The 18,763-nt window shown below is 47.8% G+C and overlaps 1 protein-coding gene across 4 annotated transcripts in view; it reads right to left on the bottom strand.

The window, feature by feature from the left end:
- Positions 1 to 17,233, bottom strand: part of EDARADD (EDAR associated via death domain) — a 52,659-nt gene extending 35,426 nt beyond the window's left edge. For 2 of the 4 annotated variants that reach the window (XM_059900225.1, XM_059900226.1), the window contains exons 1-3: positions 17,093 to 17,233; positions 6,528 to 6,586; positions 3,164 to 3,203 (exon numbers count right to left, since the gene is read on the bottom strand). In XM_059900225.1, coding sequence (XP_059756208.1) covers positions 3,164 to 3,203; positions 6,528 to 6,586; positions 17,093 to 17,156 — 163 coding nt within the window. In that variant the 5' untranslated portion in view covers positions 17,157 to 17,233. Of the gene's footprint in view, positions 1 to 3,163; positions 3,204 to 6,527; positions 6,587 to 9,271; positions 9,350 to 15,994; positions 16,343 to 17,092 lie in introns of those variants that run through there. The other 2 variants (XM_059900227.1, XM_059900228.1) reach the window with 2 other exon arrangements.
- Between the last annotated feature and the right edge of the window lie 1,530 nt (positions 17,234 to 18,763).

Below are 18,763 nucleotides of genomic sequence, written 5' to 3'. Positions count from 1 at the left end.
CCGAAATCTCTAAAATCAGGGGAGGCAGAAGCTACACATTTGTTCCCGACAAGAAAACAGGTATAATAACACGTTTCACCTCAAAAACGTGCTGATTATCGAAATCACACTAGATTCCCACAGTTGGTTTATGGTAAAAGCACATTATTCAGAACCACTCTAGTGTGGACCATGTTAAGGGACTATGTTGTACTGTCCAGGGGAAAAGCAGGAATATACTAGAATTATAATGAAGATTTTGTGAAACATGCTAATTTTCTTAAGAAAATACATTTTGAGGACTTTTTCAATCATATGGAAATGGTTCAAGCTAATTACAAACGACTCCTCTATTAAATATAGTAGCCCCCCTAGAATTCACTTGTGTCAGAGTCTGAATTGTTCTTAATATAATTAGATTACATTTACTTTTTTAAAAAATAAATTTATTTATTTATTTTTATTTTTGGCTGCGATGGGTCTTCGTTGCTGCGCATGGGCTTTCTCTAGTTGCGGCGAGCGGGGGCTACTCTTCATTGCGGTGCACGGGCTTCTCATTGTGGTGGCTTCTCTTGTTGCGGAGCACGGGCTCTAGGCACGAGGGCTTCAGTAGTTGTGGAGCGCAGGCTCAGTAGTTGTGGCTCATGGGCTCTAGAGCACAGGCTCAGTAGTTATGGCATACGGGCTTAGTTGCTCCGCGGCATGTGGGATTTTCCCGGACCAGGGCTCGAACCCATGTCCCCTGCACTGGCAGGTGGATTCTTAACCACTGAGCCACCAGGGAAGCCCTACATTTACTTTTAAGCTGTAAATTAGTCTCTTCACTAGTTATATACGGGCTTTGTTTCCCTAAAAACAACTTCAATGAGAAAATTACCATAAGCATTTAACGATGATATCGGCTCCATTATGGTATGTTTGAAAAAAATACTGCAGACATTAAATTGTTATTAAATGCAAATGTTGGATATTACATAGAAGACGATGTATTTCTTGGAGATAAGAAATTATGTGCTTAATAACACTTCGCCGCCCCCCCTCATGAATAAGGACAGAGGAAAGATCTGGAGTTACTTGTCAACTCACCACCATTTTAATTAAGGTTTTGTAAAACTCAAATTCTAGGAGAAACCCAACGGTACAGTTACTGTATTATCAGGCTGCTAAGCAACAATCTTTTTCTCTTAAAACAGGAAATTATGTTCAAGAGTGATAGAAAAGGTCTTTGGATAGTTGCTGCAGCCAAGTCTACCTAAAACGGTGGTTCCACTCTTGCCTCTCCGCTACGAAAGCTTTCAACAGTCCTCTACCCTGACTGCTCACAATTCTTTTGCCAGATTTCCCTCCACCCCTGTCGGATGCTCGTTGGGAGTCAGGTGCTGTTCCAGGCTTGTTTCATTAAATTCTCACAAGCCCCCTGGGAGGTCGATGTAATACTGTCCTCTCTGCACTGCAGACTGGACACTGGGACCCTGAGCCATGAGGTCACCTGCTGAGTCCTCTCAGAGTTGGCGGTCTGGCTGTAGCTCGGGTCTCTCCTACATGTCTCCTACATGTGGCACGCCACATTCTTGAAGCTTCTTAGGCAGGCTCTCAAAGGGAGGTCTGTGTCCCACCCACTCAGGTTTGCATTAAAAACACAGGTTTCTGGGCCTGACCCCAGACCCACCACATCATGATTTTGGAGTAGCGGGGCCCAGAATCTGCATTTTAAACTAGCTCCCCAGGTAATTCTTCACTGCACCCTAAAAATCCAAGGAACACGGCCCAAGACGGCCTCTGATTCGTCCTGGTGGCCTGGCTTGCACCTTCCACTTTCTTGCTGAACTAAGCACTCACAGCTTGGGGAATTCAGGACACTGAGAAGTCATTCATGGAGAGGGGAAAGGGCAAAGTGTGCTTGGGAGAAGCCTCCCCTAGTACAGCCAGGATTTGGGCTCAAACCTGGCCTTCAGCCTCGTTTCCCTACACCACTGCCGCTCCTGGGACGTGCACAGGAGGCAAAAGGAAAGAAACTCTAATGATGTCATTTCAGGGAGCAGGAAGAAGAGTCTGGTGAGTAGAGAATGAGGGAGGGGGACCTGGCAGAACTACAGACTTAACCACAGGTGGGCCCTGCCAGGGAGCTCCCAACCCCGCAGCCCAGTAACCCCGTAATACCCATCACCACAGGGGCTGCTCGGGAACCCCACAGCAGGCTGTGCTGGGAAGTCCTCCTCTCCAGGAAGCCGGGGGGCCCCTGCCATCTCTGAAGCTGCTCAGATCTGATTGTTCCCCACCCCTCCTCTCTGGCCGGTCAGCAGAGCACAAGGTGAACGCTCCAGTGTGATAAGCGGCAGCTCGGCCTCCATACTGGATACAGCCTTGCAGGCTGCCCCAGGGGAAATTAGGAAAGGCTCAGGCCTTTATGGTCTGCACCACGCCTGACACATTAGCCTGTGGATCATAAAAGCAAGCTCTTTTTGCTTTGGGGACTGCCAGCATCCCTTGCCCCTTGTCTGGTAACAGAACCCTCTTTCCTGTGGTTTGAGTAGAACTGACTTCATGCCCTCCAACCTCGAGGCTCAGACCTGGTCACCCCTCCATCCTCCGACGACAGCAACTGATACAGCGATGGCTACACGACCAAACTGCTCCTTTCACGATGTGCTCCTAAAATTGTGCCATGTGTTCTGGGGAAAAGGCTCCCTCTTGCCCCGGCATCTTTAGCTGCACCAAGTAAAGCTGGAGGTGTCGAGACTATCTTTCCCACCACGTGGGGAAAGCCTGCTCGAGTATGCAGCCAACACAGAAGACAGAGCCATGGGGGTGGTGGGGGACTGAGCCTGAGACATCATTTAAATGCTTGGATTTAGCAGCACCCAGAGACTCTAAGCCACCAAGTCCCCCCCCCCGTCATTTTAAACTACTTTGAGCTACATTTCTGACACTTGCAACCCACAGTCCTGGCTTTCTTCATTTTATGCATGTTAAAAACACCATAGGAATTTGATGTATAATTTGCTATAAAATAATTTCTACCTTTTAATAAGAAAATTCATACCAGAGAAGGTCAAATCATGCACTAAATTATCAGTATGTTTCTGTTTTACAATTTTAAAAAATGAAAAATTACTTTGACTAGTGCTTTGTTCAAGATATGAAAGTAATCACAAGTTTAAATTGTTACATTAACTGTACATACCTTTAGGGAGTCCCGTGTCTTGAATGGGATATTTGTCTGACTGTAGAAACCAACAAAAGAGGAGTGTTACTTTTAAACACCGTAGTCAATTATAAGATCAAAGTGAAGAGAAAGCTTTGTCTTGGGAAAGTCATGATTTTAATTTAAATCCTTGCAAGTTTTTAGCCTTGGATTTATCAATACGCCTGACCCATTGCTTGTTTTCATTCTCAATTTTATAGAAATGAAACCAAGGTGGATGAGAAGTTAATGTTGGAACATGAAACAGAAGAAGCCTTCAGCTCTGACCACTAACCCACACTTCCTCTCTTTTCTGCAGTGCTCTTCTATTTCCTGCAGCTCAAAATTGAGGGACATTTCTGTTAGTGAATTATGGGGACAGACCCATCTCTTCTCACCATTTCTGTGACATTCATTGGGGCCAATATGCGTGTGTTCTGGGCAGTACTCACAACTGGAGAGCTCTGTCACGGGTTGACTAGGACAGGAGTCAAAAGGTAACTATCCCATTAATTGCACGAAGATCTACGAGTTAGTTACCCATTATGCACAATTATGCACAATTCCCCAATGCTTTAGTTGAGGGCAGTACTGTTGCAGGGAATTCAAAATAGCAAATGCTCTTACAATCACATTATTTCTTTGTTGGTACTGACAAATATGCAGGTATCTAAGCTTCTGGAAGCTTCTACTGCAGATTATACAATGTAGTCATTTTCTAAAGACTTCCATGAGAGGAGTGGGAATGCACCCAATCTCCCTAGCCTGTCCTCTGACCCAGGCTCAGTTCCCACCATCATCTGCATCTGGGTCTTTGGGTCCACAGTCCTCCAGCCTTAAAAAAAAAAAAAAAGCTGTACCTCCCAACTCTCCTGTAAGTCTCATCGCTATCTTCCTTGGACAGAGGAGGAAAAGAAACAAATGTGGAACCAGGGATTCTGTTTTAAACGCCTTTCCTTGGAGTTTCTTTGGAGCTAGGCAGTAAAGTTTCAGAACCTTCTAGAAGCCTCCAACCCCTTTCCACAAAAGAAATCAATCAATCATCTTTACGGTATCAGTTCAACCTTTGAAGGGGCTGGAGTCTAAGGTCAGACACACTGGTGGTCTAGCGTGTCTACATGACTGAGCCCCAATAACACTCTGGACCCCAAGGGCGGGGTGAGCTTCCCTGGTTGTCAATACTCTGTGTGTATCATCACACATCGTTACTGAGACAAGTAAACACTGTCCACACAACGTCACTGACAGAGGGCAGCTGAAAGCTCCATGCTTGCAACTCTCCTGGGCCCTGTCCTATGCCCCACTTCCTTTGGCTGACTTTAATCTGAATACTTTTGCTGTAATAAACCACAATCCTGAGTGAAAAAAGAAATCAATCAATCACTCAATCATCAATCACAGAGAACTTAAAAATCAAATACTTTTCCCCCAGATTAAATCCTTCTCCATACTCTGCTCCCCAGAGCATGGAAAACACATCTGTACTATACTGCTTATCAGGCTCTTTTCAAAGTATTTGTCTATTTCCTCAGACAGACTGTGAGTGTTTCAAGAGAAGGGACCATGATCTTTGCATCCCCAGATTTTGACTCTGTTCACACTACATGAATGAACAAGCGCAGGTTTCCTGGAGAGACTGACAGTTGAGATGGGCCTAGAGAACGCCCAGGACTCAGATGACCGAGAGAAAGGAGCATGGTGATTGCAGATGGTGGGCACGGAGGAGCAAGGCCAGGTGGTTGGAAGACGGGCCAGCCTGTAGGAGAGATGCATGCTGGAGGTGGAAAAGGAAGACAGGGTTGGACATGAAATAATGGAGCCAGTTTCCATGGAAGACCCTGGAAAGGAAGCGAAGGGATTTAGGAAGGGTGCCGTTCTAGGATCGCGGGAAGCTTGGCTCATTTAACACTGCTGCCTGCTTCGTGCCCCACTCTGCATATGGGAAGACGGTCGGCACAGCCTCGCAGGAAGTCAGGCAAGCAAGTAATTCCCACACAATGCGATAAAAAGTAGGGACTATGGATAAGGCAGCACCCGAAGGCCCCAAGGCCGAGAAGCCTTCCCAGATAACACTTGAGCTGCGTGGCACGAGGCACAGGAGTTCAGTATGTGAGGAAGCAGGGAGGGACCAGCACTCTGGGTATCCCAGGACAGGGGGAGGGCATGGGGCACTTGAGGAGCAGCAAACAGCTACACACAACTGGCTCATCAGGGGGATGCTGAGACACGGTCACGGAGGACCTCATCTGCCATGTCAAGGACCATGTATTCAATCCTGGAAGGAATGTTATAGTTGAAATGTGTCCCCTCCAAAAATACCTCGAAGTCCTAACCCCTAGTACCTCAGACTGCGACCTCATTGGAAACAGGGTCACTGTAGATAGAATTACTTAAGGTGAGGTCATACTGGTGTAGGGTACGCCCTTAATCCAACAGGACAGACGTCCTTGTAAGAGGAGAAGAGATAACAAGACACAGACACACAGGGAGAAGACGGCCACGTGCCACCAAAGGGAGAGAACGGAGCGAAGCAGCTACAAGCCAGGGGACACCAAGAACTGCCGACGACCATCAGAAGCCAGAAGAGGGGATTCCCTGGTGGCGCAGTGGTTGAGAATCTGCCTGCCAATGCAGGGGACAAGGGTTTGAGCCCTGGTCCGGGAAGATCCCACATGCCGCGAAGCAACTAAGCCCATGCGCCACAACTACTGAGCCTGTGCTCTAGGGCCCATGAGCCACAACTACTGAGCCTACGTGCCACAACTACTGAAGCCCGTGTGCCTAGAGCCCGTGCTCTGCAACAAGAGAAGCCACCACAACGAGAAGCCCGCGCACCGCAACAAAGAGCAGCCCCCGCTCGCCACAAGTAGAGAAACCCCACGCGAAGCAACAAAGACCCAACACAGCCAAAAATAAATTTGAAAAATTAAAAGAAAAAAAAGTGGTAACAGAGGTAAATCAACACTGTATGCCCATCTGACACATGGGCAGCCCGCCTTTACTTTAAGGTTGTCCTATTTTTTCTTTCAATCTCAAGTTAGATATTTTGATTTCTGAAGAACTGGTAATTAAAAATAGATAGTATTAAAAGTAGACAAGCAGATAAAGACCTCATGTAACCTAAGAAGACCACTTCTGATATGTGCAAAATGAGAACACAGTCTAACACCATTTTTAACCTGGAGAAACCCCAAGTTTATTATGTCACAGAGAAATATCATGAAAAAGAAATTTATCTTGGAAAACCTTATTTTAGGGTTTCAAATTTCGTGTAAGTACTAAGTAATAAAAAATATAAAGAAATAATAAAGGGGAAAAAGGAAAAACAGGAGTCATCACCATTAATGTAAAAGTTGTAACCTACCATATTAAGGGATATAGTGCTAGGGTCTGTGTCTTCCACTGGCTCCTTTGTCAAATGATCTGTAAAGAGAACAAATGGAGAGCATTTTCTTTAACTTAGAAGCACAGTGTGTCCTTTGATAACTGTCTTCATATAGACACAAGCTACCCCAATCAGTTTGGAGAAAAGCTTACTTTCAGTCATTAGTGGAGACAAAATAAGAAAGAATGAGTTCAGGCTGCATCAAGAAAGTGATTATGACTAATAAACTACATTAAAAAAATATTTTGGAACAGTTTACTTACAGATATCTACAAATACTCAGAGATACAAATAACTACAAATTAGGTGAATGTGATATTAATGACTCTTTTGCATATTGGATTTTGAGACAGGCTGGGACCTGGGACCCTTTACTGGAGCGCTTGCACCTGGACAAACATCTCCTCAAGCAACAGAGTACAAAGAAACTATAAAAGACTAAAAATAACTGCATGCAAGTGCCGTTGGGCAAATTATGAACAACATACAGAAAAGAATACAAAAAGGGCACAAACCAACCGCCATTCCTGAGGTGCCGGGAGCAAAAGCAGGGTACTGCAAGTGACCCCTGCACACAGCACCACCAAGGGGGTGGTCAGGCCACCTAAGCCACACCTCAGGCCCGACCCACCAATCCGCTCCCACCCTCACCCCATTTAAGGGACCAGCTCACCGCGCCCCCCTAGGACAGCAAGCAAGGGCACCTGTTTCTTGTTTTTACCCCTCATGCTGCAGCACGAGTCCCAATAAAGCATTGCCTGAGTTTCTCGTCTGGTCTCTTATCAATTTCTATTGATTAAAGAGTCCAAGGACCCAGGTCGGCAACAATCTGATTATAACTTTGAGCAAGAAAATTAGGAAAAAAAGCTCCCCCTTTCCAAGACACTTTACGAAACATCTGCCAGAAAACTATCTTGCTTGATAACCACATCTGTCTGAATGGGATCCTCGGTATTTTGTGCAGTCACTACACGACCTGCAAAACCCTAAGTGGCCAGCCTTGGGCCAGTCAAGACTCATCGTTCATTTTTCTCCCAAATCTTCACTAAGTACATACTGTGGCCCAGGCACTAGGTCCTGGGAATGCCTTGGGGGATCCAAACAAACAAAACAGGACAACTTATGGAGATCATTTGTTTGTTCTCCCTAGATGTTTCCCATCCGAGAATGTGTCCAGACTTCTCACGTTTCTCTCCGCGCAGGTGTTGACAATGCCCGAAGGAGAAGCAGTGTGAAGGGAACATCTCTTTGTTTTATGACAGGCTACAGTCACTGGAGAGATTAAAGGAGGTGGCCCAGAGGAGCGGGGGCAAAAGGAGAGAGTTTTTGCCAGTGTCCCCCCATGGAGCAGGGGACAGACACTGCAGCTCCACGAGCGGGGACTGTGCCGTGGTCCTTAGCAGAGCCCAGAGGTGGCAAGACCACATCAGGGAATGCACGGAGGGGGCTAACCCCTGGGTCCCAGGGTTCCCAGCCCCACAGAGAAACCAACCCGTGATTTGGGTCTGCAAGAGAAACACAGGGCTCCTGGACCTCAAGAGTCTTCTCAGGCTTGGATAACAAGGACATCAAGCCCACCCGGATGCACTAAAAATTCAAGGCCCCTCCTTTTCCAAGCACCACATGATCCTCTTAGATTCCTATATGACCCTAAGGAAGGGGCCAGGCCCCAGTTTGGACTGAAATGGAATTTCCTGCCAGCCCAGTAGATTACGGACTCAGACCTGGATTTAAGTCAATGTAAAGAACAATAAGAACAAGTTGTGTTGCTAACTCCACCCTGAGTTTACAGAACTACTGCTGCCCAAGGAAAAGGCAATTATCATACAGAGCACTTGGTGTTAAGACAGTAGAAATGCAGAAGGATATGGAAACACAGGAGGAACACAAGCCCAGCCCGGGGTGTCTGGTGGGGAGTGAAGAGTGGGTAGAGAGGAGCCCATAGAGGAGATGACACTTGAGTCCAGAAGGATGAGTTGAAGCTGCCAGGAGAAGTCAGGGAGGGAAAAGCATTCTAGGCAGAGGGAACAGCATAGGCGAAGGCCTAGAGATGAAAAAGAACGGGACACGTGAGCATACTTCAAATAGGTCCAGCCGGACACCTGCATTCGGTTTTCCAGTTTTTCCTTTCTATCCTTGTCATGTCTAGCTCCTGGCTGGGGAGCGGGTAGTAGAAGCCACCGTGAGTAGCCTCCAGTCCTTTCTTTCCCTCCTATCACAGCCTAGTCTCAACCACTTCATTTTCACCAAAGTGTATCTGGATGATAAAACTTTTTTTCTGGCCACGCGGCCTTGTGGGATCTTAGTTCCCCAACCAGGGATCGGACCTGGGCCTTCAGCAGTGAGAGCGTGTTGTCCTAACCACTGGACCGCCACGGCATTCCCTGGATGATAATACTTTAAAAGTTTACCTCCACTAGGGGGGTGGAATTTTAATAGGTATCCTGTGCAGCTATTGCCCACCAAGTCTATGACAAGTTAGGCCTGTTTCCTACAGAGACATTAGTACGCGAGGAAGGAAAAAGACGAAGAGGAAGAAAATGGAGGAGACAGCTGGGAAAGGCAGAATTACCCCAAAAGCAGCAGTGAGAATGCAAACAGGACAGTTAAAGGGAAGGCACACAGGGCTTGGGAGGAGAAGGCTTGGGTCCTCACCGCCACACCGCTGAGACCTAGTGGCCTGACCTTGAATGAGTCTAGCGGTATGACCTTTGATGACTCACGTTAAGTGTTCCCAGCCAACAGGAGGGGGTCCACGTGGCTGGTTCCCACGCCCAGCTGATCATCATCATTCTGGTCAGGTCAGGTTTGGGAACGAATTCCCCTGAGAATCTGTACCTCAGAGGGTGATGGGGTGAACAGGACAAGTGTTTGGAGGCCCAAAGTCTCTTGCTTTGGTCTGAAACCTCTGAGAATAGATGGAATTTAAGATGGGAAGGGCACAGAGAATTTAGGGGTTTTTTTTTTTTTTTTTTCTGAAGCACAACAGCAAAGTGAGAGGGCAATCAGGAAAGGCTTAGGCAATCAGGAAAGGTTTAGGACCAGTCTTAGAGGCACTTTCAGGTCTTTTATTATTTTCATTCGCATGGTTGTGACTGTATCAGCTTCTGATGTAGACCAGGCTGGGGATGAAGTTCTTCCTTACGTGTTATTGCCAAATCCGCTCACAGACCCAGGCCCACGGTGTCGCTCCACTTGTTCTACCTGATCCCGGGCCTTCCCCCTGGCCCTTGCTGTAGTTCACGCAGAAACACCTTTGTTCTCACAGGCCCGTGATGTGTACCGACAGATTATTTGGAGGAGGGCTGATCCTGGTTATTTGAGACTAGTCTAGAAGTAAGCAGTTGTCCTAAAGTATTTCTGAGAGTTCTTGGAGCCACATGTTTACAGTATTATTAGTATAAAATCAAATAGTTTACTCAGAAGCTTTAAAATGTTTATTTTTACAGGCCCCAGGTAACAGCAGGCTGGGCCTCTAGGCAAGGCTCTGGTATTAGATGGGGCACGAAGAAGCCGAAACAGAAAGTGGGATCGTGCGAGCTCCGAGGTGGCAAGGCCAGCAGCTCAGCCAGGGGTGGGTGGGGACCTTCCTCTTGCTCCTGGCTGTCGCTCTACTGTCCCAAAGCTGCCTCCATTCTCCTGGATTGGTGACTCTAAAGAAGGCAGAGATCACCCCAAATTAGCTGGTAATTGACCAAAGGGGGGTCTCACCGATGGCAATGAGAATGATGTTTAATTCACATGAGCATCTTCTGGGGAGGTCCTCAAAAGGCCTGAGTGAAACTCATGGTGAGTTGATGCCACTCAGCTGCTGGAAGGGCACCCGGCCTGGCTCCCGGAGGCCCCAGGTGAGAGCTAGCGAGGCCAGCTGCAGTTACTTGCTTCTCTGGGCCTCAAGTGCCTCATCTGTAATATTCAGGGGGCAGGGGGACAGAGAGCCTCCACATGCCCTTCCAGCTTTAAAAGTCCACGAGTGGTGAGAAGTAGGGGCCCCAAAGGTGAAAAGAGCATCTTCAGGTGAAGGTCACTCCGACACAGGAAGCCCAGTTAACAATTAGAGCTCCCACTTACCCAGTACCCCTCCCCGCCCACCCACCCCACCGCCCCATGCTACCTGGTTTACACACAGCCCCGTTTCATCCTCACAGTAACTCTGAGAGAGGGCCAAGTGTCTCCTTTATCCATACTGAGTGCCCAAGGTCATAGGGCAAAGGAAGCAGCAGAATTTGGATCTGGGACTTTCTGACTTCAAAATCTACCCGTTTTCCACTACCTTCGGGTTGCTTGAAGTGGTTCCTGCGTTGACCACCTGATAACAGACTGTCCTGGGGGGAACAGACTGTCCTGGGGGGATCTCTGTGTCCAAATTTTCCCTTCCTATAAGGGCACCAGTCACAGTGGATGAGAGCTCACTCTGATGACCTCATTTTAACTTGACTGCTTCTGTAAAGGCTTTATTCCCAAATCAGGTCACGTTCTGAGGTACTGGGGGTTAGGATGCCAACAAATTTTTTTTGGGTGGGGAGCACAGTTCAACCCATAACAGTCCACTCTCTGGCCCCCAAATTCATGTCCTTCCCATGCGCAAAACACATTCACCCGACATCCCCCAAAGCTTTCATCATTCCGGCATCAACTCTAAATGCAAAATCTCACCTACCCATCATCCACTCAAAGACCCAGCTCTCGTCAGCTCCTGAATCAGAATCCCCAGGAGCCCTGGAGACCGTGGGCTGCACCCAGCAGCCTCTCCACCAGGAACGATCTCGGATTGTCCAACACAGACGCGGGTGAGCTGCCCAAGAGCAGCGCGGTCACGTCCGGACATCTCCCTTTATGAATCACATTAGATAAGGGCCAATAGCTCCTCAAGACAGTTCCTCAAAGGAAGTTTAAAGATCTCCTCTAAAGATGTCCTTTCAGAGAAACAAAGAGGGAAGCGTGTCAGAGCTTCCTGGCTTTCCCGATCATCAGGAGTCAGAAGAGTGGGGCCTTTTGTGCTTCTTAGTGAAAAAGTAAAGGCAATTCTTTGAACTCGGTGATTTCAGAGTTCATTTATTTTTCCTCTGTTATTATTTTTTGTGCCCTAGCTTTTCTTTTGACCTACAGCTGTTTTCACTACTGATTCTAAGGAAGCCCTAGAGTCCTAACCGTATTCAGGATTACAGAAGCTCTCAGGGCAAGCAGCGCTGACACGCTGCTAAGTTTACCTTCTTCTCTGTCTTTGGCAGCAGCCCTGCTCTGTCATCCCTGCACCTCAGAGCAGGGGCTGAACAAGCTGAGAAAGGACCAGGGATCAAGAAGGTGCACCTCTAGAGCGACTTCTCTGGATGATGGCCAAGCTGAGGGAGAGGGGAGGGGAGGGAAGAGATGAACCAAGGGATGAAAGAGGAATGCAGACAAGGGGGAAATACTTGGGTAGAGAGAAGAAAACTTAGAGGCATTGTAAGAAAGGAAAAGAAATGAAGTGGGCATTGGAAAAACCCACGGGACGGGGAAGGAGAAAGGGAAGAAGGAAGGAAGAAAGGAAAACCGCAGCCTGTCAGCACTCTCTGGTGGATGTGGTGAACCAACTGGCCGGTCCAGCCTTTCAAATAAGGGTGCTGCTCGAAGTGGTTCCCCCTTTAGTCCTCGTTTCTGCTCCCGGTGCTACTGGAGTTTGCAAGAAGGAGAGGGTGCCACCTCAGTCCCATCCCAGCGCGGAGGAGGGCGCAGAGGGGTGCATGAGGGGTGAGATGCCACCTAAGCGGCTGTCCTGGGCCAGGGCTCCCAGGGAGCAGCCCTGTGTGCAGTGCAAACAATACCCCGAGGATGAACAAAGGCAGAACATACGCTGATGCGCTCCGTGGCCAAGGGCACTTAGCTCACTGCGACGAAGCAATGAACTGTACCATCTCCCCAACTCTCCCGACTTTCAAAGCCTCTTTCTTTGTTTCTGTCCTTAATATCTGTATGAACACGAACCAGATTTTATTCACTTTCAACAGGCAATTCTGACTCATTCCACGATGGATGGTTTATTAGTGGTAGAGACGGAATGAGATGGCTACACTGTAACCAGCATGACTATTTTCCTGCCACTGTAAATTTTCTCAGGGCAAAGAGTTGTTTTTTTAATTAAGTTCATAAGGTATAATAATAGATACCCACCTTTGTTATGTGCACGTGGATATACAAACATCTTTTTTTTTTTCACTTTACAAGGTAAACCCAGTTAACATATCTAACTGAATCAGTTCCTAAGATGCCAATATGGGAAGAGCTTTTTCTGCCCCCAGTTTGATGCACACGTGGTTACATTTTATATCTTTCATTCATTTACTGAGATGATAAGTATTTAACCAGGGCTTACTATGTGCTGGGTACTGGGCCAGGCGTTGGGAGAAAAACGGTCGAGCAAAACAGACGTGCCCTCTGTCCAAGAACTTAGAGTCTAACGGGGGAGAGAGACAATGGTGAAATCTTCACAGCTAGAAAGGGTGACAGGTGCTGGAAGGGTGCACCAAGGTTGTGTGACATGGAGCTGAATCTACATCAGTTTTGATCGGAAATCTGAAGGGTGGGCAGGAGGTAACTGGACGGGCGGGGGTTGAGGGGAGGGGAAGGGAGGCTTCCAGGCGGCAGAGACAACTTGTGCAAAGGCCAGGAGGCGGGTGGTCCAGGGCTCTCAAGGAAACAGAGCAGGCAGGGTTGCTGCAGTGCAGACGAAGAGACAGAGCAGGCTTGCCGACTGAAGGGAGAGCTACAGGCCCACGTACAGAGCACGGACACCACTGAAGGACTGACGGTTTACTGGAAAGTCAGCGCAGGTTTCTGAGTAGAGGAATGGCGAGATCTGATTTGTTTTTAAAAGGTCACTCTGGCCACTTTTAGGTGAACAGGTTGGTGGAAGGTGACAGTGTGTGTGGAAATACCAGTTGGGAGGTGAGTGCAGGAAATCTGGTGAGACAGCATGGTAACTGGGTCTGGGGTGGAGACATGAAAATGCCACGTTAACGAGTTTTACACATTATCACCACTTGTGGCTTCATTACAGAAATGGAAGGGATGTGTCCTGGAGGTTACAGAAATGATATGAGATGTTAGAAAGAGGAACTCATTTTTTGGGTTATATTTCTGTCCAACCCTTTGTTTCTATATGCAAGTGTGGAGATACTATATATCTTTTTTTAAACTGGAAGAACCCTCATCTAATGGATAGAATTCCAGAGTGGGAATGGACATGAGTGTTTCTTTCAGATGCCTGGAGATGTTCTTCAACATCCCTGTAAGTGACAGGCAGATCTCTACTCAGGAGGTCTCTCCCCTCTTTGGAGGAAGCCAACAAAAGTCCACCTACAAGTTTGGGTTCTACCTCTCAAAGTCAAGGAGACAGGTTCTTTCTGAATGACACCCTCCTATCATCATATCCTCAGGTCTCCCATGCCACCACATGTGCTGGGATTTCCAAGTCCCTTTGTCCCAGGTTGTGAGCTTCCATCTTGGCTGGGCCAAACAGGCTAAGTAGCATCACTGGACTTCTAGATCCTGTGGTACTATTACTGTCATCTAAGATCCTATTAGCTGCCCTGGTGGCCTGATCACACTCTTGACTCACTGAGGCTTTTTATACATGAAGCTGTGTTTCCCAGCACCCACCTCCTCTGGTGCCATTGATTTTGGGGGTCCCAAGCAGACCTTATATGTATCCCCATTCAGTGGATCCCGATCAAGATCTTTTTGAATCTCCTTCACCATCATCATTGAATGAGATGCAAAACCACTGTTACTAAAATCTAGCTTAACACCTCTTGGCGTCTTGCCAATTACATTTTCAGAAGAGGAAGTGGATGTGGAGGTGAGAGTTGGGGGGCAGGGGTAGGATTTCTCCCTTAATTTCCCCTTCTGTTTTTCCAAACAATGAATGTGGGGGAGGAGAAGGATATCCAAACCATTTATTTATCTTCCAGCTCCCATGGATAAAATGTTTACCGTTCCTCACTTAAAGAACCACCACTTGGGGCTTCCCTGGTGGCGCAGTGGTTGAGAGTCCGCCTGCCAATGCAGGGGACACGGGTTCGAGCCCTGGTCTGGGAAGATCCCACATGCCGCGGAGCAACTGAGCCCGTGAGCCACAACTGCTGAGCCTGCGCGTCTGGAGCCCGTGCTCCGCAACAGGAGAGGCCGCGACGGTGAGAGGCCCGCGCACCACAATGAAGAGTGGCCCCCACTCGCCGCAACTGGAGAAAGCCCTCGCACAAAAACGAAGACCCAACACAGCCAAAAATAAGTATAAAATAAATAAAAAAAAGAACCACCACTTGAAGAAGAATTTAGATCTTTCTTAAAATCTCCAGGAAACTCTCCCAGACGCAGAACATCACAATGCCAAGTTAGCAATCTTCTGACCCACCTCCAGATACTTTCTCATTCTCCTAACTGCTCAAGCCTCAAATGAACAATAAAACATTCAAGCTCCGGCCCTGCCCAAGCCCAAGAAATAAAATAGGGAACACGTGTCTCTAAGCAGGTATCTATGGTTCTGGATATCTGGTTCTCTCCCTAGCCTTTCCAGCCTCAACAAAACTAGAAAAAGCCCCAGTGTGCTCTGGGGGATACATCATTCATTCATTCGCGTGTTCGACAAACATTCGCTGAGGATCAGCCTAGGGTATGGGAGAGCAAGGACAGCGAATTCCTGAAAGGTGAAATCTGAGGAAGATTTTCAATTCAAGTGAAATTAAAGAAAAATCGAGAGCCTGGTCTCAGGTACAGACACAGTATTTTACGGTTTTTCAATTCAAGTGAGATTAAAGAAAACTCTAGATTCTGGCTTCAGGTGCAAACACAATATTTAACGATAACGACAGAACTAGGGGCCATTCTAACCAAAGGCCTCTACAGGTGGGATCAGCCACCTGGTTTTGTGGATACTAGTTTATGAAATAGCTCCGAGGGCCAATATTTAGAACAAAACCATTTAATAAAAGTGAAACGAGGAGAGAAGGGGAGAAATGAGAAGGCACGTTGAATGGGGAGAAAGGGAGAGCTCGGGAGGAAAAAAGAAATCCACCCCTTGCGCTCTTTTCTGCCAGAGAGGTTTGAGGGGCTTGTTTCAACCTGGCATCCCCGGTGCAGAACAAAGAGGCTGGGGCGAGAGAGCGAGAGGAGAGAAGGGGCGTCTCAGACACGCTTGGGGGCGACTGGGGCCAGGGGGCCGCCGGAGGCGGGCGCCACCAGTAGCCGCTCGCGGGGGGAGCCTCGCACCTCGCCCTCCGGGACCGGGCGCCGCCGCTGTCCCCCGTCCGGCCCCGAGTCGGGCGCCAGGGTCCAGGGTGGTCCCAGGTCGCCCCTTGGGGCTCGCGGGGAGTTCGGCCCCGACAGCCCCGCCCCAGACGCGGACGCCTCGCGATCTAGCGACCCGCGGTCCGCGCTCCGGGTGAGGGTGCGGCGCGGTGTCAACTTACCCGCGCGCACAGGGTCCTCCGGAGAAGCCATGGGGACGGGGTGGGGCCGACGGGCGCCCGAGTGGGGCCGGGCGGCCGGCGGGACAGGGGAGGAGAGCCGGGTTGCAGGGCTGGGTTGCCCTGCCTTTCGGACGCGCGGGGAGCGAACCTCGGCGGCTCCGCGCGCCCCTCCTCCGCCCGCTCCTCCCCTGTCTCCGCCGCTCTTCCCGGCGCTCACTTCCTGCTTGGCAATTAGCAAAGCCCCTGCCGTGCGCGTCCGGGTTCCACCCCCCGCCCCCAGACGCGCAAGCCGGAGCCCGGGTGCAGCGGGCCAGGGCGCGGGGAGAGTCCCCGGGTGCCCCGGGGTCCCCAACTACCGCCGCGAGCGCCCTTCCAGTCCTGCGCCCAGGTCTCCCACGGCAGGTCCCGCCGCGGAGCTCGCGCGAGTGCTGCCCGGGACCTGCTGCGAAGCGATTATTAGCCTTAAAAGCCGGTCGCGGGTCGCTCTCCTGGCTCCCTCCTTTCGCCCTGAGTCCGGCCGCAACTCTCCTCCGCGCACAGGCCTGGGCGGAGATGCCTGGCGGAGATCTGATGTTAGACCATTTCCTGCTCTTTAGGCAGAGTACGCCGCTGCATGATGGCACACGCTAATAATTTCTATTTTGATTTTTCTTTGGCATTGGTTATTACATGACCTCCAGGGTACTTACAACACAAAGGGAGTGAAAAGAGGAAGCCTGATACACACTCGCACAGCCGCGCTAGAAAAATAGCTTAGGGCTCCCTCGGAAATGCCAAGGTCTAATTTTTTTAATTTTATACCAATTACGTGCGCACAGATTGGAATCTTTCACTAAGAATATTTTTAAGATTGTTATATTTTAACTAAACCTATCATCAGTCATAAATCTATTACTATACGATGGTTACAGGCAATTTAAATTTAATAGTAATCTCTTAAGGGTTTAAAATAACCTTTGTCTTCACACATAAGAATTGAAAGAGAGGAATTGATTTGAAAGAGATAACATAGCTTTTAGTCAATTTATCGTGAAGGAGCAGCCTCTGGCTAAAAACTCAGCTCCGAAAAATGCGGGAAAGCAGCAAGTGTGTACATACCCTCTTGGCGACCACGGGCGTGCTTTGTGCCTCTCCCCCTCTGTTTAGTAGTCCTGAGGCCCATGGCACTCTCCAGATCGGCACTTAATATGCCATGAAAGAAACTAGAGGCTCAGAGAAGAGGGTCCGGCTGGATGTCGACCTTCTGGTGGAAAGCTCTCTGGGGAATTTGTGGGTGGGAGGATGAACTTCCTTTTGGTCTGCCTTCTGATAGGAAGGGAAATTTTTTTAAACGGTGTTTTCTCTTAGCATCCATTTTGAGGTTTGGTTTGTGGTTCTTTCTGTACTTCCCATGATGATGGAATTATTTCTGAGGTTGGTTGTCAGGAACCACATAGCAAGTCGGCAACACAAGCTCAAGCGTTGCTCTGAAGCTGGTTTGCTTTTCAAAACCCTGAATTAATTGTCTTATCACTCCCACTCTTATTATATCAAATAGAAGATGGGTGGCAGAAACACACTTCAACGTTAATTTTTTAAAAGAAAATTGACTATATATATTATTCCCTTTCATTCCCTTTCCTTGTACCTACTTTTGAATTGCAACCATAAGCCCTCATTACCTTATTTTTCCCATGTGCTTTGTGAACTCTAAAGTGTAATGCAAGTGGAATTTTTTTTTTAATTTACAAAAAACTAATTTAAAAACAATTATTTTTTTAAACATCTTTATTGGAGTATAATTGCTTTACAATGGTGTGTTAGTTTCGGCTTTATAATAAAGTGAATCAGTTATACATATACATATATCCCCATATCTCTTCCCTCTTGTGTCTCCCTCCCTCCCACCCTCCCTATCCCACCCCTCTAGATGGTCACAAAGCACCGAGCTGATCTTCCTGTGCTATGTGGCTGCTTCCCACTAGCTATCTATTTTACATTTGGTAGTGTATATATGTCCATGCCACTGTCTCACTTTGTCTCAGCTTACCCTTCCCCCTCCCCGTGTCCTCGAGTCCATTCTCTAGTAGGTCTGCGCCTTTATTCCCATCTTGCCCCTAGGTTCTTCATGACCATTTTGTTTGTTTGTTTTTTAGATTCCATATATATGTGTTAGCATACAGTTTTGTTTTTCTCTTTCTGACTTACTTCACTCTGTATGACAGACTCTAGGTCCATCCACCTCACTACAAATAATTCGATTTCGTTTCTTTTTATGGCTGAGTAATATTCCATTGTATATATTGCTACATCTTCTTTATCCATTCATCTGTTGATGGACACTTAAAAACAATTATCATCCACTGGAGTTGCCAAAGGGCTACCATACAATCTATTTGCTGTCATACTGTGTCCTTCTGCTTTTCCTTCTACTGCTACCCAAAGAGGGTTTTAAAACACTCTTTAAAATAGACATTTTTGACTTTTCCTGATAGCACCTAAATTAACTCATGAATCTCGGAATCACAATAAATGGGGATTGGTAACCAAAGAGTCAGATGTGCTGGATTTGACTCACAGGCCTGTCACCATGAGTTTGTGTTACTTTAGCACACAAAGTTACTAGTGTGCTACTTTGTGTGCACACTTTAGCACACAAAGTTTTGTTACTCAAAACTCTTGAGTCGGTAAGAATTTGTAGGATTGTGAAAGTTAAATGAAATATTGCATATATAAAATTACCTAAAAGTGCCTGGCTTATAGTAGGTACAAATAAACCAACTACTTTCC

Source organism: Balaenoptera ricei, chromosome 16 (assembly GCF_028023285.1).
Source record: "Balaenoptera ricei isolate mBalRic1 chromosome 16, mBalRic1.hap2, whole genome shotgun sequence".
In the NCBI taxonomy this organism is placed as follows: domain Eukaryota; kingdom Metazoa; phylum Chordata; class Mammalia; order Artiodactyla; family Balaenopteridae; genus Balaenoptera; species Balaenoptera ricei.
This window is presented reverse-complemented; position numbering and strand designations above follow the sequence as displayed.